The sequence below is a fragment of the Oncorhynchus mykiss genome, chromosome 2 (genome assembly GCF_057628025.1).
Source record: "Oncorhynchus mykiss isolate SJ-2025 chromosome 2, ASM5762802v1, whole genome shotgun sequence".
In the NCBI taxonomy this organism is placed as follows: domain Eukaryota; kingdom Metazoa; phylum Chordata; class Actinopteri; order Salmoniformes; family Salmonidae; genus Oncorhynchus; species Oncorhynchus mykiss.
This window is the reverse complement of record NC_143023.1, coordinates 74,908,330-74,931,366: the sequence shown is the minus strand read 5'-3', so window position 1 is coordinate 74,931,366 and position 23,037 is coordinate 74,908,330. Positions and strand designations below refer to the sequence as shown.

At 42.7% G+C, this 23,037-nt stretch overlaps 2 protein-coding genes across 5 annotated transcripts in view; one reads left to right on the top strand and one right to left on the bottom strand.

Annotated features, from left to right (window-relative positions):
- LOC110496126 (semaphorin-3E) overlaps positions 1 to 10,122 on the bottom strand; it is a 51,127-nt gene extending 41,005 nt beyond the window's left edge. For all 4 annotated transcript variants that reach the window (XM_036955513.2, XM_036955515.2, XM_036955514.2 and 1 more), the window contains exon 1: positions 8,800 to 10,122. In XM_036955513.2, the coding sequence (XP_036811408.2) occupies positions 8,800 to 8,902 (103 nt within the window). In that variant the 5' untranslated portion in view covers positions 8,903 to 10,122. The remainder of the gene's footprint in view (positions 1 to 8,799) is intronic.
- Positions 1 to 23,037, top strand: part of LOC110496093 (metabotropic glutamate receptor 3) — a 918,426-nt gene that overhangs the window by 493,072 nt on the left and 402,317 nt on the right. The gene's annotated exons all lie outside the window — the stretch shown is intronic.

Sequence of the window (23,037 nt, the reverse complement as noted above, 5' to 3'; positions counted from 1 at the left end):
TGGTAGAAGAGAGATAAATCATGTGTTGGCTCCGTCTCTCCCTCCACCCCATCGCTTCATTTGTCTCGCTGCCTCCACCACACCATACTCTGACACATGCCAGCAGTAACTACCTCTCATTATACATACAGCATAATATAACACTTGTTTTACCCTGAAGAGTTCACTACAGGGCCACAATATGCAGATGAGCAGAACCAGAATCACCTTTACTCACCAAATACATTTGCATGTACAGGAATCTGACTTTGTGAAATGGTGTTTCCACAATAAACAGAATATACAGACAGACAATACAAAAGGATACAGACAACATATGATGCAAGACCGCATATCATTTCAAGTAATGTAATGTATTCTACAGCTCTATTGTTTTTCATTGTGTTTTTAATAAGGAGTTCTGTTCTATTCATTGTAAAACAATGGCCAGACCAATCCCTCTGGAAACCATCTTTAGACATCAGACAGATGGGACAATTGACCACTAGGATTTAAGAGTTTTGATTGGCTGAAAGCCCTGCCCAATGAGAGTGTATTAGGCTCTCATAAAGTGTGTTTAAGGTCTTTGGAGGAGCTGCATGCAGAGCAGCTTCAGGTCTGTTCTGCTTTGGAAACTGGAGACAATCGGTGATTGCAACTCGATACAAAAGCAGATTTTCAAAACAAATTGATAGGAATGAGAGTAAATCGAGATTATAGTTGATGGAAAAGATCAACAGTGTTGGAAAAGAGTTGCGCTTACACGTGGTGAAATTTTCAGGGAAGAGAGGCAGGAGAGGAAAGAGGGAGATGAGTGGAATGAAAAAGTGGAGAAAGAGATAGTGATAATATAAACACAGAAGACAAGATGAAATCTCAATGTCAGAGCTCTGAGATGGAAACTCTGATAACATTCCCAAAATAATTCTGACTTGTAAACTCAGTCCTGGAGGATGTCCATCTGAGAGCATATTTCCATGGACCTAAAGGGTAGACTGGATTGATCTCTACAGTACTGTAACACCTTTAAGAAAACTGGGTCACACATCTCTGATGACTACATCCATGATTTCAAACAAACTCCTCCACATCCAGAGAAATACAACCAGATAGATTGTGATAGTTAATATTGTGATAGTTTAGTTCCTCAGGACTAATAACAGAGACTTTAACCACATTCCTCTCTTTTCCAGATCCGCCTTCAAGGCCTGCACATGGTAAAGTATTCACATTATTCTGTGTGTGTGTGTGTGTGTGTCTCAGTGTGTCGGTAGGTCGGTGTAAATCAAAGCTGGCAGAGACCATGAGACACATATTATTAAAGCTTAGATGTTTTTCATTCCATAATGATAGGATCCACCAGCAGCCTTCTACAGCATGCTCTACCAGCCAGAACACGCTACAGGAGAGAAGGGGGGATACCCTAGACCCACTACCCACATTGCCCAAGCAGATCCATCGCCATGCAAGAATGCTGTTCATCTCAGCCTTCAACACCATAGTACCCTCCAAGCTCATCACTCAGCTCAGGGCCCTGGGTCTGAACCCTTCCCTGTACAACTGGGTCCTGGGCTTCCTGACAGGCCGACCCCAAGTGGTGAAGGTAGGCAACAAGACCTCCACCACTCTGATCCTAAACACGGGGACACCCCAGGGGTGCATGCTCAGGACCCTCCTCTACTCCCTGTTCCGCCATGACTGTGTTGCCTGATTAGCAACAACAATGAGACAGCCTACAGGGAGGAGGTGAGAGTCCTGGCAGAGTATTGCCAGGAAAATCATCTCTCCATCAGCGTCAACAAAATGAAGGATCTGATCGTGGACCAAAGGAGACAGCAGAGAGAGCACGCCCCCACCCACATCAACAGGAATGGAGACGGTCAAAAGCTTCAGGTTCCTCGGCGTGCACATCACTGACAACCTGAAATGGTCCCTTTACACAGACAGTGTCATGAAGAAGGCGCAACAGCACAATTTGGTTTGGCCCCTAAGACCTTCACAAACTCCTACAGATGAACCATTGAGTGCATCCTGTTGGGCTGCTTCATCACCTGGTCCGACAATTGCACCGTCTGCAACCGCAGGGCTTGCTCCTCGTCCGTTCTTTAGTAAATGTTTTACTCCCCGTACCTGCATCGTCTCTCCAGTGTCATGGTATGTGACAGTTTTACTTTGAATATAGATACTTTTGTACCTGTTTCCTCCAGCATCTTCACACGGTCCTGGGATTGATTTGCACTTTTCGCACCAAAGTACGTTCATGTCTAGGAGACAGAAGGCGTCTCCTTCCTGAGTGGTATGACGGCTGTGTGGTCTCATGGTGTTTATACTTGCGTACTATTGTTTGTACAGATGAACGTGGACTTTCAGGTGTTTGGAAATTGCTCCCAAGGATGAACCAGACTTGTGGAGGTCTACAATATTTTTTCTGAGGTCTTGGCTGATTTCTTTAGATTTTCCCATGATGTCAAGGAAAGAGGCATTGAGTTTAAAGGTAGGCCTTGAAATACATCAACAGGTACACCTCCAATTGACTCAAATGATGTCAGTTAGCCTATCAGAAGCTTTTAAAGCCATGACACCATTTTCTGGAATTTTCCAAGCTCTGTAAAGGCACAGTCAACTTAGTGAATGTAAACCTCTGACCCACTGGAATTGTGATACAGTGAATTATAAGTGAAATAATCTGTTTGTAAACAATTGTTGGAAAAATGGCTTGTCTCATGCACAAAGTTGATGTCCTAACTGACTTGCCAAAACTATAGTTTGTTAACAAGAAATTTGTGGTATGGTTGAAAAACTAGTTTTAATGACTCCAACCTAGGTGTATGTAAACTTCCGACTTCAACTGTATATACTGTATTCTAGTCATTTGCTCATCCTATATAAATTATATATATTTTTTTTCTTCAGGATTCTGTTTTTTATTATAATTACTGCACTGTTGGAGCTAGAAAAACAAGCATTTCTCTGCACCTGCGATAACATCTGCAAATCTGTGTACGTGACCAAGAAACTTCGATTTGATTTTGAGTAAGAGAATGATGGGGGAGAGAGAGCGATGGAGTGGAAAAGGGTGGACTGAGGGAGAGGAGACATACAGCAGACAGAATTAAAGTTTGTTTAAGATCGAGTTCAGTATGAGAGAGCTTGAAATAGAACTTTGGAACAAGTTCATGGTGGATGGTGGTAACCACAGGCCTGTTCCAGTGCCCACCGTCTCTCCACTCCTCTCCACTCCTCTCCTCTCCTGTGGTGTGTCTTCCTCCATCTGTCTGCCTTTCTCTCTCTCTTTCCCTCTCTCTTGCTCTCACTCTAACTCTTTCTCTTTCTCTCTCTTTTCTCTCTCTCTGTCCCTCTGTGTGTGTAAATCAGTCAGTGGAGCTTCTCTCCCCCAGGTTAGTAATGACTCAGGTGAAATACATGTATGAATGTCAGTGTTATTACTGTAATTGAGGTGACGTTTATGGCTGAACACATCAGCACAACTCAACACTCAGCAAGGGATTCTGTCAATATACCAGCCTAACACACTTCACTAACCAAACAAACCCATAACATCCCTCCCTTATTTCTGTTTCTCCTCTCCATTTCTACCATTTCTCATCTCTCTGTATTTCCTTCCCTGCGTCCCGGGCTCGTCTCTCCCTTATTTCCCTTCTTCTAGCATTCTCTTTCTTCTTCACTTTTTCAGTTATTCATCCCTTTCTAGCTCTCCTTTCCTCCTATCTCCCTTCTCTTTCTCTCTCCCTCCTCATTCTACAGATGTAGGATCTTAATTTGATCACCCTTTTGTTGCTGAGAATTTGCACAGCAGGAAATGTAAACTTGTAGTGTATTTGAGTTTTAAAAGGATTCTAAAGTTTGTAATTCCACTTTAAAATGTCAGACTTGATTTACCCTAATAAAAAATGTATCAACCCCTACAAAAATGTCCAAAAATTATAATCAACATAATAATTCACATTTCCTGTTCCTGGAGGATTATTTTCCTGCTGTAGCAAACTGGCTCAAATGAATATCCTACATCTGTATTTATTAAGGTAATTTACTGTGAGATGTTATCTAACCTCGCATGGTGATAAGAGAGGGAAAGCGAACCTTCATAGTACCCCAGCGAACCTTCATAGTGGGGTACCAAGTAGATAAACCACGCTGTTCTACTCCCAGGACAAACTCACTGCTTTGCCCCTTACACAGATCCTATTTATTGACCAGGGAAATTCCACACGTACTCTTAAGATACTACCCATCCCGCATGCGGGAGCGTAATCATAGCCTCAAACTAATTATCATAATTAAAATGTTCCTCTTCATGAAAATCACAAATGAAATATATTGAGACACAGCTTAGCCTTTTGTTAATCACACTGTCATCTCAGATTTTCAAAATATGCTTTACAGCCAACGCTAGACAAGCATTGGTGTAAGTTTATCATGGCATAATGCTATTCTAGGCTCTGCTACCAGCAGGCAACACGAAAATAAGAAAAGCAATCAAATTAAACCATTTACCTTTGAAGAACTTTGGATGTTTTCACTCAGGAGACTCCCAGTTAGATAGCAAATGTTCCTTTTTTCCAAAAATATTATTTTTGTAGGCAAAATAGCTCCGTTTGTTCTTCACGTTTGGCTGAGAAATCGACCGGAAAATGCGGTCACTACAACGCCAAACTTTTTTCCAAATTAGCTCCATAATATCGACAGAAACATGGCAAACGTTGTTTAGAATCAATCCTCAATGTGTTTTTCACATATCAATTCAATAAAATATCCACCGCGACAATTGGTTTCTCATAAGAAGCGATTGGAAAAATGGCTACTTCTGTACTTTACACAAGATTTTCTGCGGGAGCCATCATGTGACCACTTGCTCAATGTGGTCCCTTACGACTCTTCTTCAACTTAAATGTGTAAAAAGACGTCACAATGCTGTAGACACCTTGGGGAATACGTATAAAGCGTAAGCTTTATGTCCGACACCTTTTTCTGTGGAATTACAGTATGTGTTAGTGTTGCTATAGTGATCAAAGACACAGTGGAGAGAGAAGAAAGGGTTGTGTTAACTACAGACTTAACTACAAAGACCGAACCTCATACTCCCTAAGATATAGACTGTAAATAATCAGATGAGACCACACACACACACACACACACACACACACACACACACACACACACACACACACACACACACACACACACACAAATCAAATCAAATCAAATCAAATCACATTTATTTATATAGCCCTTCGTACATCAGCTGATCAGCTGATGTACACACACACACACACACACACACACACACACACACACACACACACACACACACACACACACACACACACACACACACACACACCACCACCATAAACCTACCTGTGCCCCTCTCTCATCCTACCAGCATAACAGTAGAATGCCACATTGTGGAATGCCAGTCACCGTGGCCAGGGGAAGAAAACAATCCTCTAGTCAACAACAAGAAGTGTGCCGTTTTTAAATGTACAGTACCAGTCAAAAGTTTGGACACACCTACTCATGCAAGGGTTTTCTTTATTTGTACTATTTTCTACATTGTAGAATAATAGTGAAGACATCAAAACTATGAAATAACACATATGGAATCATGTAGCAACCAAAAAAGACAATTCAAAATATATTTTATATTTGAGAGTCTTCAAAGCAGCCACCCTTTGCATTGATTACAACTTTCCACACGCTTGGCATTCTCTCAACCAGCTTCATGAGGTAGTCACCTGGAATGCATTTCAATTAACAGGTGTGCCTTCTTAAAAGTTCATTTGTGGAATTTCTGTCCTTCTTAAAACCTGTTAGGAATTGGGTCAGCATTTTCACTTTGGATGAATTGCGTGCCCATAGTGAACTGCATCCTACTCTGTTCTAGATGCTAATATATGATATTATTATTACTATTAGATAGAAAACACTCAGTTTCTAAAACTGTTTGAATTATGCATGTGAGTATAACAGAACTCATAGGGCAGGCACATTTCCAAACAGGAAGTGGAAATTCTGAGGCTGGTCGAATTTCAAGTCATCGCCTATTCACATCCAAACAAGATATGGATATGTTCGCACTTCCTACGCCTTCCACTAGATGGGAGGGGAATGAGTCAGTGGTCTGTCAGAATGCCAGTTCCTGGTTGCGCACATTACTTTTGATATCGCCTGCGTTCCATGACTCTGTAGACAAAAATGAATGCTCCGTTTGGAACGTTATTGGATATATATGAAAATAAGTTTATTCGACCTGGAATATAACTTTTTGAAGTTTTCGTCCGAGTTCGCCTGGACCAGCGCCAGCTTTTGGACATGTGAACTAACCGTCCTAGCAAAAGCAGCTAATTGGACACTAGTAATGGACATTATGGAACAAAACAATTATTTATTGTGGAACTAGGACTCCTTGCACTGCAATCTGATGAAAGATCATCAAAGGTAAGACAATATTTATGATGTAATTTCGTATTTCTGTTGACTCCAACATGGCGGAGAAATATAGTTACGTCTTAGCGCCGTTTTAGATTATTGCATAAAATGCTTTTTTCGTAACATTTAAAAATAATCTGACACAGCGGCGGCTTAAGAACCAATGTATCTTTAATTATATGTAAAACATGTATCTTTCGTCAAAGTTTATGATGAGTATTTCTGTTATCTGCCTTAGCTCTCTGTAATTACTCCGGATATTTTGGAGCAGTTTCTGAACATGGCGTCAATGTAAACCGAGATTTGTGGATATAAATATGCATATTATCGAACTAAACATAAATGTATTGTGTAACATGATGTCATATGAGTGTCATCTGATGAAGATTATCAAAGGTTAGTGTTTCATTTTATCTGTAATTCTGCTTTTCTATGATCTTTGGCTGGGAAAAATGGCTGTGTGTTCTTTTGGATTTGGTGGTGATCTAACATAAATATATGTTGTGTTTTCGCTGTAAAACATTTTAAAAATCGGACACGATGGGTAGATTAACAAGATGTTTATATTTCATTTGCTGTATTGGATTTGCTAATGTGTGAAAGTTAAATATTTCTAAAAAATATTTTTGAATTTCCCGCGCTGCCTTTTCAGCGGAATGTTGGGGTGGGGTTCCGTTAGCGGAACGTGTGTCATAGACAGGTGTTAATGTGTTTGAGCCAATCAGTTGTGTTGTGACAAGGAAGGGCGGATATACAGAAGATATCCCTATTTGGTAAAAGATCAAGTACATATTATGGCAAGAACAGCTCAAATAAGCAAAGAGAAACGATAGTCCATCTTGACTTTAAGACATTAAGGTCAGTCAATACGGAAAATTTCCAGAACTTCGAAAGTTTCTTCAAGTGCAGTCGCAAAAACCATCAAGGGATATGATGAAACTGGCTCTCATGAGTACCGCCACAGGAAAGGAAGACCCAGAGTTACCTCTGCTGCAGAAGATAAATTCATTAGAGTTACCAGTCTTAGAAGTTGCAGCCCAAATAAATGCTTCACAGAGTTCAAGTAACAGACACATCTCAACATCCACTACTCAGAGGTTGCAAAATAAACTAGTGGTTAGTAAGGGACACAAATAATAAGAAGATACTTGCTTGGTCCAAGAAACATGAGCAATGGACATTAGACCGGTGGAAATTTGTCCTTTAGTCTGATGAGTCCAAATTTGCGATTTTTGGTTACATGTATGTGAGACGCAGAGTAGGTGAACGGATGATCTCTGCTTGTGTGGTTCCGTGAAGCATGGAGGAGGAGGTGTGATGGTGTGGGGGTGCTTTGCTGGTGACACTGTCAGTGATTTATTTAGAATTTAAGGCACACATAACCAGCATGGCTACCACAGCATTCTGCAGCGATACGCACTCCCATCCCATTTGCGCTTAGTGGGAGTATCATTTGTTTTTCAACAGGACAATCACCCTACGCACCTCCAGGCTGTGTAAGTGCTATTTGACCAAGAAGGAGAGTGATGGAGTGTTGCATCAGATGACCTGGCCTCCACAATAACCCACCTCAACCCAATTAAGATGGTTTGGGATGAGTTGGACAGCAGAGTGAAGGAAAATAAGTGCTCAGCATAAATGGGATCTCCTTTTGTTTTGTTTGTTAGAAAAGCATTCCAGCTGAAGCTGGTTGAGAGGATGCCAATAGTGTGCAAAACTGTCATCAAGGCAAAGGGTGGCTACTTTGAAGATTCTAAAATCGATTAGGTTTGTTTAAAAAATGTTTGGTTACTACATGATTCCATATCTGTTATTTCATAGTTTTGATTCCTTAAATATTATTCTACAATGTAGAAAATATAAAAAAATTAAGAAAAACCCTTGAATGAGTAGGTGTGTCCAAACCTTTGACTGTTTCATGTTCTGTGGGGACCCCAGGAAGAGTAGCTGCTGCTATTGCAACAGCTAATGAGGGATCCTAATAAAATACCAAGACAATCACAAGGAGAAAACACACTTTACAATGTCATAGATGAGTTTAGGTCCTCTTTCATCTTACATAGAGTAATCTCAAATACTCATTAACAGTTTCTAACAGCAGAGATGATACTGTGGCCAGCTATACACTTAGTGATGAATACGAGCAGTTTAGTAAAGTAATAACTCATTTCTCCAAGTTGTTAAGGGGTTGTGCAGAGGTGTCTACTAGTAAACATTCTATATTGTCACTGACACACCTGCCGTGACATAACTGGAATAAAAATGTTAGCATGCTTTGACTAGTTAGGACTATAGAGAACACTGTGCATGAATATGTCATTAATGATGACGCTTAGCCAGCACTCACATACTAACGTTCCTGATTCCTACCTTTATGGGAGAGTCGTATTCTGGGGTAGACGCTCTGGGCTGAGTGTGCTGAGCTCAACAGGAAAACACTCAGAATCAGAGACACATTCTTCACACACTCCATCCTGACACAAACACACCGAACAGGGAGTAAGCCAATCCAGTGTGAATCACTACTTAAGTCCAAGGGAAGTGTAGGAAATATCCACCTGGGAGAGTCCAGGCTCTATGACCAGAGTATGTTATAATGAATCAGATATACAGTATCATCATCAATCTGTCCTCCATAGGAAAAGGCAGAAATCCAGTCTCTGACCACAGGTATTGCAGGTTTCTCAGCCCTCGGAGAGGGAAGAATCCACGGTTTCGTTCTACTGATCTCCAAGTGGAGCTGTACTGTTCTGTCTCAGTCTGTAGGGACTACTGCAGTATTGTGTCTATCTTTATGAGAGGAGATCCTACAGAACTATGATTCAATGATTGAGAGGTAGTGAGGAACTTAGCTCCTAAAACCAATTGCTTCAGGCAAGAGAGAGTACTCCAGCTGTTACAGCCCGTGCTGCATAACCACTGCTGCTCTCTGTCCGTCTGTCCGACTGACTGTCGTTCTTGTGGCAGCCTGGCAGGGATGTTGTATCTTCTTTATGTCTGAACAAATGAAGAAAAATAAATTCTGCTGATAGTCCTTCCAAAGTGCTGCTGTGTGTTCTGTCATTCTGTCTAAGGCAGCATTGTGGTATCCCCAGCTTGTGTTCTTCCAGGATCCAACAGAGTCAGTGTCTGGCCACTAGCCCAGGGGAAGCAGGAGAGGCAGAGGGAGACTCTCTCTCTTTCTCTCTGTCTCTCTTGTGATGTTTCTCTTGTGTTCTCTCTCTTTCCCCCCTCTGATCAGGCAAGGAGGATCCAAACAACTGTGCTCACTAATGTGTACTGCTTCCACTCCTCAGAGCAGAGGATACATACCCGTGTGTGTGTGCCATTCATTAATTCATTAATTTGACGATTGACTCCTGCTAATGAGAAGAAACCTCTCTCTCTTCCTCTCTCTTTCCCCACTCTGTCTCTCTCTCTTTCACTCCCCTTCTCTCTTTCTCTCTCTCTCTCCTATCACTCCTCAATCTCTCTCTCTCTCTCTCAGTCTCTCTCCTATCTCGCCTCAATTTCGCTCTCTCTCGCAGTCTCTCTCTCTGACAGCTGAAGTGCAGCCTGCAGGGTGTATCTCAGGGTCAGCCTCTCCCCTGCTCTGCTCCAAGAAATACTGCTTCTCCACGCGCCACACAGCACTGAACCGCACAGTGCAGCCCACCACCTCTCATCTCCTCTCCTCCCTCTCTCCCTGTCCCCCTCCACTTCTTCCCGACCGCCCTTCTCCTGCAGCATTATTATGGACCACAGCCAAAGTTTATCCAGACTCTAGTTTCTCCCTCTTCTTTTATCTCCTTCTCTCTCTTTCCTTTCCCCTCTGACCCTTATTTCTCACTCTTTATTAGCTTTTTGTTTAAAATTGTACTCTCACTTGTCACTTTCCACTTTCCTTATCTCCTTTATCTCCACTGTATGTCTCTCATTCCCTTGCTCTCTGTCTCTCTTCTCCCCCTCTTCTCTCTCACCTGTCTGAAGCCCTGTTATTAGTGTGTTCTCTTCTCCAGAAGATCCTGCTGTTACTGTCTGTTCTTTCTCCAAGCTGTGTGTTTGTGTGTAGCCTGTGACAGATATGGTCAACACTCCTTATTGTGTTTATAACAGTGAACAAATGTCCACCTCTTTGGAGTCCTTGGTTTTCTTTTTTGTCTTTCCATGTTCTTCAAGGAGACCATTTCTGTGAATCTGATTATCTTCAATTACATGGATCTATTTGAAACGTTACAGTTATTTTTCTCACTGAATTTTGTGCATTCTGTATGATGAAAGTGTTGTGTGTGTCTGGGTATGTGTATGTGTGTGATAAAAATGTCACCATGACAGCCTTAATATGTATTATTATTCTCTAGCTGTGTGATTGGTGTACAATCAGGAGATCTGATATGATTCAGGCTTAGCAGAGTTACAGTTGTGATAGGATGTTTCTCTGATGTTTGAAAGACATGTGTAACCTCACAACCACTGACGCAACTATTCTAATTGCAGTCCTTCCCACCTTGGTCTGTTGATTCCATTACACAGCATGTTCAGGATACGTGTGATAAGCAGGAAATAGGACCGCATCTCAAAAGAGACAGGCCATTTGCTTCTAAAGTTGAGGGAGAGAACAAGGGGGAGAGGGAGAGAGAGTGTAAGCCAGCAGTTGACATACAGTGTGTATCCATCGGCATGGATTATTTGATTGTAAAGGATGCTTAAATCAGGAGCAGAGAGGATCATGGTCCATAGAGAGGCAGCTGTCCTCCCAGAGGTCGAATCTAACTCCCACTCTGCACCTGTTCACTGGCTGAACACAACAGAGCTCACATGACACACGCATGCACACAAGCACACACTCACACACACACACACACACACACGCACGCACGCACGCACGCACGCACACACACACACACACACACACACACACACACACACACACACACACACACACACACACACACACACACACACACACACACAGTTTTGTTAACAACCCTTAATTATAAATCAGCATCTGTTGTTGAGGAGGAGGTGAGTGGAATGGTTATCCAATTATTTTCCACATTTGAAATCACTCTGATGTGCATCTCCTTCGTTCTTACACACCTTCTTATTTCACTCCTTCTTATTACACTCCTTCCTTATTACACTCCTTCTTCTCCTTCCTTCTTACACTTCTTCCTTATTATTACACTCATTCTTATTACAATACTTCCTTATTACACTCCTTCCTTATTACACTCCTTCTTATTACACTCCTTCCTTATTACACTCCTTCTTATTACACTCCTTCCTTATTACACTCATTATTACACTCCTTCTTGTTACACTCCTTCCTTATTACACTCCTTCCTTCTTATTACACTCCTTCCTTATTATTCTCCTTCCTTCTTATTACACTCCTTATTATTACATTTATTCTTATTACACGCCTTCCTTCTTATTACACTCCTTCCATATTATTACATTCCTTCTTATTACACTCCTTCCTTATTACACTTCTTCCTTATTATACTCCTTCCTTCTTATTAGACTCCTTATTATTACATTTCTTCTTATTACACTATTTCCTTCTTATTACACTCCTTCTTATTACACTCCTTCCTTATTACACCCCTTCCTTATTACAATCCTTATTACACTGCTTCCTTCTTATTACACTCCTTCCTTATTACATTCCTTCTTATTATACTCCTTATTATTACATTCCTTCTTATTACACTCCTTCCTTATTACACTCCTTCCTTATTATACTCCTTCCTTCTTATTACGCTCCTTCTTATTACATTTCTTCCTTATTACACTCCTTCTTATTACTGTCTTTCTCAGTGTAATGGTAGGGATCATTCAGATATGCCTTAGCATTGTCTATCATAGTATACACCCCTTTTATTCCTCCCTCTTAGTCAATCAGCTGTCTGCCATATATCTCTCGTGAATAATCTTATTTTCTTCCTCTCACCCCACCCCATCCCATTGACATTGTCACCAAGATGGCATAGCAGTCGGACGTCTTTTGTCCTCGTCTTGTCATGTCCCATATATATATATACTGTATATTTACAACTTTCTTTGCATACCTTTTTATATATATTTTTCTTTTCCATAAACTCATCTTCAAAACACTCTCCTGCAACCCGCCTCACCAATTTATATATTTTTTTAAAGAAAGTATTATTTACCTCAAAGCTGTAATCCTCCATAGAAGCTAACCAGAAGCTAGCCAGAAGCTAGCCAGAAACTAGCCAGAAGCTAGCCTGAAGCTAACCAGAAGCTAGTTAGCTTCTTTACTGGCTAATCGTTAGTATTCAGTTAACCACGGTTTGTGGTCATCAGCTATTCTTTAGCTCGATAATCTATTGCCAGTTTTATACGGCGCGGCTCGGACCGGAACATACCGGACCTATTTTTCTCTCCATGTCCCCGGATTTCAACCGCAAGCTCTGGACATTTATACCTGGATCTCACCTGCTAGCCGTGTGACTATCGGCTTACGTCGATTCCGGAGCAAACATCAATTATTCCGGAGCTAGCCAGCTGAAGAATTCCATCAGTCACTCCTGGGCTACAATCACCTATCCAGACCCATTTTAGTGCCAACGCGGAGCCCCACCGGGCCTTCACAACTGGACTACCGACGTTATCTGCCCGAGGGAGTTATCCAGCTGGCTCCTCCGTCGCGACGTTACCTGAACGTCGGTAGAACATTTGTAGTCCGCTAATTGTTAGCTGTCTTATCAGCTGCTATCTGCATAGACGTATCGGACAATTTTTTTATTTTTTCTTGGGCCTCTATAACTATATCTATTATTTTTTTTGCGAATTGGATTGATCCCCTCTACCACACGGAACCCCACTAATCCTACCGACGGAAACGCACGAGGTGGCTAAAAACAGACCTCCATCCTATGCTAGCTTGCTACCGATGGCCCGGCTAGCTGTCTGAATCGGCGTGACCCCAACCAACCTCACTACTCACTGGACCCTTTTGATCACTCGACTAAGCATGCCTCTCCTTAATGTCAATATGCCTTGTCCATTGCTGTTCTGGTTAGTGTTTATTGAGTTATTTCACTGTAGAGCCTCTAGTCTTGCTCACTATACCTTATACAACCTATTAGTTCAACCACCCACACATGCGATGACATCTCCTGGTTTCAATGATGTTTCTAGAGACACTATCTCTCTCATCATCACTCAATGCCAAGGTTTACCTCCACTGTATTCACATTCTACCATACATTTGTCTGTACATTTTACCTTGACGTTATTTTATCGCCCCCAGAAATCTCCATTTACTCCCTTTTCCAGACATTCTAGATGAACAATTCTCATTGCTTTAGCCATACCCTTATCCTACTCCTCCTCTTTTCCTCTGGTGATGTAGAGGTGAATCCAGGCCCTGCAGCGCCTAGCTTCACTCCTATTCCCCAGGCGCTCTCTTTTGATGACTTCTGTAACCGTAATAGCCTTGGTTTCATGCATGTTAACATTAGAAGCCTCCTCCCTAAGTTTGTTTTATTCACTGCTTTAGCACACTCTGCCAACTCGAATGTTCTAGCTGTGTCTGAATCCTGGCTTAGGAAGACCCCCCAAAATTCTGAAATTTTCATCCCAAACTACAACATTTTCAGACAAGATAGAACTGTCAAAGGGGGCATTGTTGCAATCTACTGCAAAGATAGCCTGCAGAGTTCTGTCCTACTATCCAGGTCTGTACCCAAACAATTTGAACTTCTTCTTTTAAAAATCCCCCTCTCTAAAAACAAGTCTCTCACCGTTGCCGCCTGCTATAGACCACCCTCTGCCCCCAGCTGTGCTCTGGACATCTGTGCTTTGGACAGCCCCCCATCTATCTTCAGAGCTCGTGCCGCTAGGCGACCTAAACTGGACATGCTTAACACCCCAGCCATCCTACAATCTACGCTTGATGCCCTCAATCTCACACAAATTATCAATGAACCTACCAGGTACCACCCCAAAGCCGTAAACACGGGCACCCTCATTGATATCATCCTAACCAACTTGCCCTCTAAATACACATCTGCTGTTTTCAACCAAGATCTCAGCGATCACTGCCTCATTGTCTGCATCCATAATGGGTCAGCGGTCAAACAACCTCCACTCATCACTGTCAAACGCAGTCAGCTGATGTTCTGAAAGAGCTGCAAAATCTGGACCCCTACAAATCAGCCGGGCTAGACAATCTGGACCCTTTCTTTCTAAAATGATCTGCCAAAATTGTTGCCACCCCTATTACTAGCCTGTTCAACCTCTCTTTCGTGTCGTCTGAGATTCCCAAAGATTGGAAAGCAGCTGCGGTCATCCCCCTCTTCAAAGGGGGGGGGACACTCTTGACCCAAACTGCTACAAACCTATATCTATCCTACCCTGCCTTTCTAAGGTCTTCGAAAGCCAAGTCAACAAACAGATTACTGACCATTTCGAATCTCACCATACCTTCTCTGCTATGCAATCTGGTTTCAGAGGTGGTCATGGGTGCACCTCAGCCACGCTCAAGGTCCTAAACGATATCTTAACCGCCATTGATAAGAAACATTACTGTGCAGCCGTATTCATTGATCTGGCCAAGGCTTTCGACTCTGTCTATCACCACATCCTCATCGGCAGACTCGATAGCCTTGGTTTCTCAAATGATTGCCTCGCCTGGTTCACCAACTACTTCTCTGATAGAGTTCAATGTGTCAAATCGGAGGGTCTGCTGTCTGGACCTCTGGCAGTCTCTATGAGGGTGCCAAAGGGTTCAATTCTGTATACATCAATGATGTCGCTCTTGCTGCTGGTGAGTCTCTGATCCACCTATACGCAGACGACACCATTCTGAATACTTCTGGCCCTTCTTTGGACACTGTGTTAACAACCCTCCAGGCAAGCTTCAATGCCATACAACTCTCCTTTCGTGGCATCCAATGGCTCTTAAATACAAGTAAAACTAAATGCATGCTCTTCAACCGATCGCTGCCTGCACCTGCCCGCCTCTCCAACATCACTACTCTGGACGGCTCTGACTTAGAATACTTGGACTACAAATACCTAGATGTCTGGTTAGACTGTAAATTCTTCTTCCAGACCCAATCCAAAGTTAAATCTAGAATTGGCTTCCTATTTCGCAACAAAGCATCCTTCACTCATGCTGCCAAACATACCCTTGTAAAACGGACCATCCTACCAATCCTCGACTTCGGCGATGTCATTTACAAAATAGCCTCCAATACCCTACTCAACAAATTGGATGCAGTCTATCACAGTGCCATCCGTTTTGTCACCAAAGCCCCATATATTACCCACCATTGCGACCTGTACGCTCTCGTTGGCTGGCCCTCACTTCAAACTCATCGCCAAACCCACTGGCTCCATGTCATCTACAAGACCCTGCTAGGTAAAGTCCCCCCTTATCTCAGCTCGCTGGTCACCATAGCATCACCCACCTGTAGCACATGCTTCAGCAGGTATATCTCTCTGGTCACCCTCAAAACCAATTTTTTCTTTGGCCGCCTTTCCTTCCAGTTCTCTGCTGCCAATGACTGGAACGAACTACAAAAATCTCTGAAACTGGAAACACTTATCTCCCTCACTAGCTTTAAGCACCAGCTGTCAGAGCAGCTCACAGATTACTGCACCTGTACATAGCCAACCTATAATTTCTACTTCGCACATTCTTCCGCTGCAAATCTACCATTCCAGTGTTTTACTTGCTATATTGTATTTACTTTGCCTCCCTTATCTCACCTCATTTGCTCACATCGTATATAGACTTGTTTCTACTGTATTATTGACTGTATGTTTGTTTTACTCCATGTGTAACTCTGTGTCGTTGTATGTGTCGAACTGCTTTGCTTTATCTTTGCCAGGTCGCAATTGTAAATGAGAACTTGTTCTCAACTTGCCTACCTGGTTAAATAAAGGTGAAATAAAATTAAAAAAAAATTTTTTTTAAATCCAGGAGAGGAGAGGAGAGGAGAGGAGAAGGGAGGGGAGGAGAGGAGATGGGAGGAGAGGAGAGACGAATTAGTGGGGGTGAGGAGTCTGTGTGAATGTACTGTATGCACTGTTGTATTCCAACATTCCCTTATTCATTTAGAATCAAGAATCAGGCAAATTTCGGGGATTGCACATATTTCCATGTAGGTTATCTGAGGTCCGTAAACATTTAAAACATCTGATCTTGACGTATCTGACTGTTTTATATTCATGTCAAACATTTCACTGTTACCCACCTGGCCTATAACAAAGAAGCCTCACTATGCTTCCTCTCAGACAAACATGTAGCAAGCTTTTCCAAAATGTCTGGGAGCGATAGTGTGAATGACTGTTGTTGTCGATGGTTTGTTTTACTATGCCATGTCCAGGAGTTCCTCTCAAGGTCTCCTCACACAGTCCAAATATTTTCACTCATGTTAATGCTGGGTCAATATCCGCCTCTGTCCAACGACTTTTCCTGCACACACCAACTCTGAACATACACACACACACACACACACACACACACACACACACACACACACACACACACACACACACACACACACACACACACACACACACACACACACACACACACACACACACACACACACACACACACACACACACACACACACCACAGTGCACAGCAGCAGCAGCAGCAGCAGGGAGCGTGTAGTGTGTATATACCAGACCCCATGCTCAGAGGTCAGGCCGGGATCAGGGATGGCTACTACTCTTCTCCAGCAGTGTTCAGAAGCAGAGAGGACCCACTGTTCTACAGAGCCACCAGATTACAGGCCCGTTTACACAGGTGCACGTCATATGGCTCGGCACACATGCACTGTGTGATTTCTTAGTATTGTGTGTGTGTTTGTGTCCATCCGTCTTAGAGCCCATTCAGTATTTGGCGTGTTGTGAAACTCTGATACCATCAGTTCAGTAGCTCTGGGAGAGGTAGAAATGTATGGAGGTAGAGAGGACAGAAGGAGAGGGAGAAAGGAAAGGTAGATATGAAGCATTCTGACTGAGAATCCAGGTCTGTTATGGTTGGCCAACAGAATGTTGTTGAACACTCATAGATGACATATATCTGGGCTGTCCAGTTCCTTAGTTGGTACAGCCCAGCACCCTCACTCTCCCAGCACATTGAACGCATTCGGCATACACACGTAAAAAATATCACTTGTTTTCTGCCTGTATTGGAAAAACTCATCAACTTCTTACATAGCTCCCTGAACCCCGGCCCCATTTCCCTTCTTTCCCCTTTCCCTCTCTTCTTCCCTCCCGTTGTCAGACACCAGAGATAATTTCTGAGCAGCTCACCTGGTCAGACATTCCATAAAGTTATGGAAGCTATGTGGCCACCATGTTGGCTCAGAGCCTGTAATGTGCTTGGGCTCCCTGGACAGACAGTTTCCCTGTGTATAGTGCCAGTAATGTGAAACCCGGGCCTGGTCAGAGATGGTTCAGTGGAAGGCTGGGTTACACCGCTCAAGTGATCTGTGGAAGTGACCGTCAAAGCTGCTGTATATTGTCATCCATCATACGGAGCACTCTGAAATGTACTGATCTGTGTGTGGGTGTGAGTATGTGAGTGTGTGTGTGACAATGTGAAGTGCCCATCCAGCCTCCTGTGTATTGTCATTCATAATGCTAGACCTGGTGACATGTGTATTTATGATTGTAAAGTTTGGGTTCAGGAGAACAGAACAGAGGAGCGGAATTGAAAAAAACATTTGAAAAGCACTATGACACGGTTGGCTTTATGACTGGGGAGACCTGAGGTCTTTCTCTCTCCTGACCTCTGCTTTGGTTGACCTTGTTTATGGAATGTTCCCATTCTGATTCGATTTGTGGAGCTTAACATACTGACAAATGACCATCAGAACGGTTGGCATGACACCTGTCAATGGCTGTCATTCCAACAACATTCAACCCTTCACTCATTTATATCAGTTTATGACAAATGACATGCCTTTGTCGTTCAGTGCAGAGCATGTTATTAAAGTGGTATGGAACAGAAGAATGTGGAACTGGATCTGAGAGAGAGCTGTATCTGAGGGATGTTGTGAATTACAAAGACCACTGTGGAATGCTGTGTGTGTGTGTGTGTGTGTGTGTGTGTGTGTGTGTGTGTGTGTGTGTGTGTGTGTGTGTGTGTGTGTGTGTGTGTGTGTGTGTGTGCTAGATTGGTGGTGTTTTTAATTGAATCAGAGAGCTGCCATCCTGCTCCAGGACAGGACCACCATGAACAGAGCTACAAGGGAAACAGGGGAAAGGTCCTGGCACTTTCTGTCAGTCTCCATGTAGCCACAGTCCTTTTGAAGTGACATAGAGGCAATAAGATCCCAAACCAGAGACACACTGATTGTCTGAGATTGAAGAACTCATGCAAACATACAAACACACACACACACAATAGCAGTGGTTGAAAAAGTACTCAATTGTCATACTTGAGTAAAAGAAAAGATATCTTAATAGAAAATGACTCAAGTAACAGTGAAAGTCACCCAGTAAAATACTACTCGAGTAAAAGACTAAAAGTATCTGGTTTTAAATGTACTTAAATACAGTGGCTTGCGAAAGTATTCACCCCCTTGGCATTTTTCCTATTTTGTTGCCTTACAACCTGGAATTAAAATTGATTTTTGGGGGTTTGTATCATTTGATTTACACAACATGCCTACCACTTTGAAGATGCAAAATATGTTTTATTGTGAAACAAACAAGAAATAAGACAAAAAAAACTGAAAACTTGAGTGTGCATAACTATTCACTCCCCCCCAAACTTAATACTTTGTAGAGCCACCTTTTGCAGCAATTACAGCTGCAAGTCTCATGGGGCATTCTTTATAAGCTTGGCAAATCTAGCCACTGGGATTTTACCCATTCTTCAAGACAAAACTGCTCCAGCTCCTTCAAGTTAGATGGGTTCCGCTGGTGTACAGCAATCTTTGAGTCATACCACAGATTCTCAATTGGATTGAGGTCTGGGCTTTGACTAGGCCATTCCAAGACATTTAAATGTTTTCCGTTAAACCACTCAAGTGTTACTTTAGCAGTAAGCTTCGGGTCATTGTCCTGCTGGAAGGTGAACCTCTGTCCCAGTCTCAAATCTCTGGAAGACTGAAACAGGTTTCCCTTAAGACATGTCCCTGTATTTAGGGCCATCCATCCTTCCTTCAGTTCTGACCAGATTCCCAGTCCCTTCCGATGAAAAACATCCCGACAGCATGATGCTGCCACCACCATGCTTCACTGTGGGGATTGTGTTCTCGGGGTGATGAGAGGTGTTGGGATTGCACCAGACATAGCGTTTTCCTTGATGACCAAAAAGCTCAATTTTAGTCTCATCTGACCAGAGTACCTTCTTCTATATGTTTGGGGAGTCTCCCACATGCCTTTTGGTGAACACCAAACGTGTTTGCATATTTTTTTCTTTAAGCAAAGGCTTTCTTTTGGCCACTCTTCCATAAAGCCTAGCTCTGTGGAGTGTATGGCTTAAAGTGGTCCTATAGACAGATACTCCAATCTCCGCTGTGGAGCTTTGCAGCTCATTCAGGGTTATCTTTGGTCTCTTGTTGCCTCTCTGATTAATGCCCTCCTTGCCTGGTCTGTGAGTTTTTGTGGGTGGCCCTCTCTTGGCAGGTTTGTTGTGGGGCCATATTCTTTCCATTTTTTATAATGGATTTAATGGTGCTCCATGGGATGTTCAAAGTTTCTGATATTTTTTTATAACCCAACCCTCATCTGTACTTCTCCACAACTTCATCTTGACCTGTTTGGTCTTCATGGTGCCACTTGCCTTATGGTGTTGCAGACTCTGGGGCCTCTCAGAATAGGTGGATATGTACACAGATCATGTGACAGATCATGTGACACTTAGGTTGCACACAGGTGGACTTAATTTAAATAATTATGTGACTTCTGAAGGTAATTGGTTGCACCAGATCTTATTTAGGGGCTTCATAGCAAAGGAGGTGAATGCATATTCACACACCACTTTTCTGTTTTAAATTTTTTAGAATTTTTTTAAACAAGTAATTATTTTCATTTCACTTCACCAATTTGGACACTTTTGTGTATGTAAATTACATGAAATTCAAATACAATTCCATTTAAGTTACAGGTTTTAATTAAACAAACATTTTTAATAAAGGGGGATGAATACTTTTGCAAGGCACTGTGAAAAAAGTACTCAAGTAAAAGTAAATGCTATCCACCAAATTCCTTAAATTAAGCAACCCAGACGGACAGACACAGGCATTTGCCAAAACTCCAACATCATTTACAAACTCTGTATTTTTGTTTAGTGAGTCCTCTTGATCAGAGGCAGTAGGGATGACAAGTGGGTTTTGGTATTTCCTCAGACATTGTGGACGGGTATGTTGGACGGGCATGTTCAAATGCAGCAATACATTTTTTATTTTTTTCATTCATTTTCTTAAGCCTATCCCAAACCTTAACCCTTACCTTAACTATTCAGAGTTAATGCCTAACCTTAAGATTTCAGAGTTCATTCCTTAATTAAACCTAACCTTAAGAAATTTGGACTTAATGCCTAAACTGAACCTTAAACACTTCGGAATTAGTCTATCCCAGACCTTAACTCTTACCTTAACCATTCGAATTTAACATGGATGAACATCTAATTTTGACGTGAGACTGTGAGAGCTTGTTGCACAATAGCCCCTTCACTGATTTGTGTGCTATTGTAACAAGGCTGATCCTGCCTATCTGTCTGCTAGAAATCACAGACATCCTCCCCATCAACACGTTGATCATGTCAGCTGGTTCCTGTGTGGAGGAGCAGGAGTTGGCTTAGGGTTCAGTTTAATCATCAGCTGTACAGAATCCTCAGGCTCAGCTAAAACTCCTGGCTCACCAGGACATGACACCACAGGACACTGGCTAGAGATGAATCACAGATAACTTTTACAACTGTTGTAGCTGCTGTGGTTTTTGTAGTCTGTAATTACTAATGAGTCCCCTAATGAGTCCCCCTAATGAGTCCCCTATTGTAGTCTGCAATTACAAATAAGTCCCCTTTGCATCCCTTTGATATTTCAAGTAGAAATTGTGCACCAATGCTAGATTGTAAAAGCCTGTTATATGAAATGAAGTGTCCTTTAATATAAACCACATGGACAAATCAATCAATGTTATGTTTTATATGAATAAATACATGTCCCTCTGTGCACTCTCTGTGACTTCTCTGAAGATTTCAACCCACTTAACTCCAACATTTCTCCAAGTTTTCATCATTAATGTAAAGGCCTAGTTATTTTGTTGCTTTGACAAAGTCATTTCTAAAGATTATTATTTATCTCATGTGATTAGTGATTCATTTTAAGGTCGTTTTAATATGGTGAAACTAATATGTGAGCTGGTTTTGTGGTGGAAAACTGTGTGGGTCGAGCATAACACATCAAATCAAATCAAAAATCAAATCAAATTTATTTATATAGCCCTTCGTACATCAGCTGATATCTCAAAGTGCTGTACATAAACCCAGCCTAAAACCCCAAACAGCAAGCAATGCAGGTGTAGAAGCACGGTGGCTAGGAAAAACTCCCTAGAAAGGCCAAAACCTAGGAAGAAACCTAGAGAGGAACCAGGCTATGTGGGGTGGCCAGTCCTCTTCTGGCTGTGCCGGGTGGAGATTATAACAGAACATGGCCAAGATGTTCAAATGTTCATAAATGACCAGCATGGTCGAATAATAATAAGGCAGAACAGTTGAAACTGGAGCAGCAGCACAGCCAGGTGGACTGGGGACAGCAAGGAGTCATCATGTCAGGTAGTCCTGGGGCATGGTCCTAGGGCTCAGGTCCTCCGAGAGAGAGAAAGAGAGAAGGAGAGAATTAGAGAACGCACACTTAGATTCACACAGGACACCGAATAGGACAGGAGAAGTACTCCAGATATAACAAACTGACCCTAGCCCCCCGACACATAAACTACTGCAGCATAAATACTGGAGGCTGAGACAGGAGGGGTCAGGAGACACTGTGCCCCCATCCGAGGACACCCCCGGACAGGGCCAAACAGGAAGGATATAACCCCACCCACTTTGCCAAAGCACAGCCCCCACAACACTAGAGGGATATCTTCAACCACCAACTTACCATCCTGAGACAAGGCTGAGTATAGCCCACAAAGACCTCCGCCACGGCACAACCCAAGGGGGGGGGGGCGCCAACCCAGACAGGATGACCACATCAGTGACTCAGCCCACTCAGGTGACGCACCCCCTCCAGGGACGGCATGAGAGAGCCCCAGTAAAGCCAGTGACTCAGCCCCTGAATAGGGTTAGAGGCAGAGAATCCCAGTGGAAAGAGGGGAACCGGCCAGGCAGAGACAGCAAGGGCGGTTCGTTGCTCCAGAGCCTTTCCGTTCACCCTCCCACTCCTGGGCCAGACTACACTCAATCATATGACCCACTGAAGAGATGAGTCTTCAGTAGAGACTTAAAGGTTGAGACCGAGTTTGCGTCTCTGACATGGGTAGGCAGACCGTTCCATAAAAATGGAGCTCTATAGGAGAAAGCCCTGCCTCCAGCTGTTTGCTTAAAAATTCTAGGGACAATTAGGAGGCCTGCGTCTTGTGACCGTAGCGTACGTGTAGGTATGTACGGCAGGACCAAAT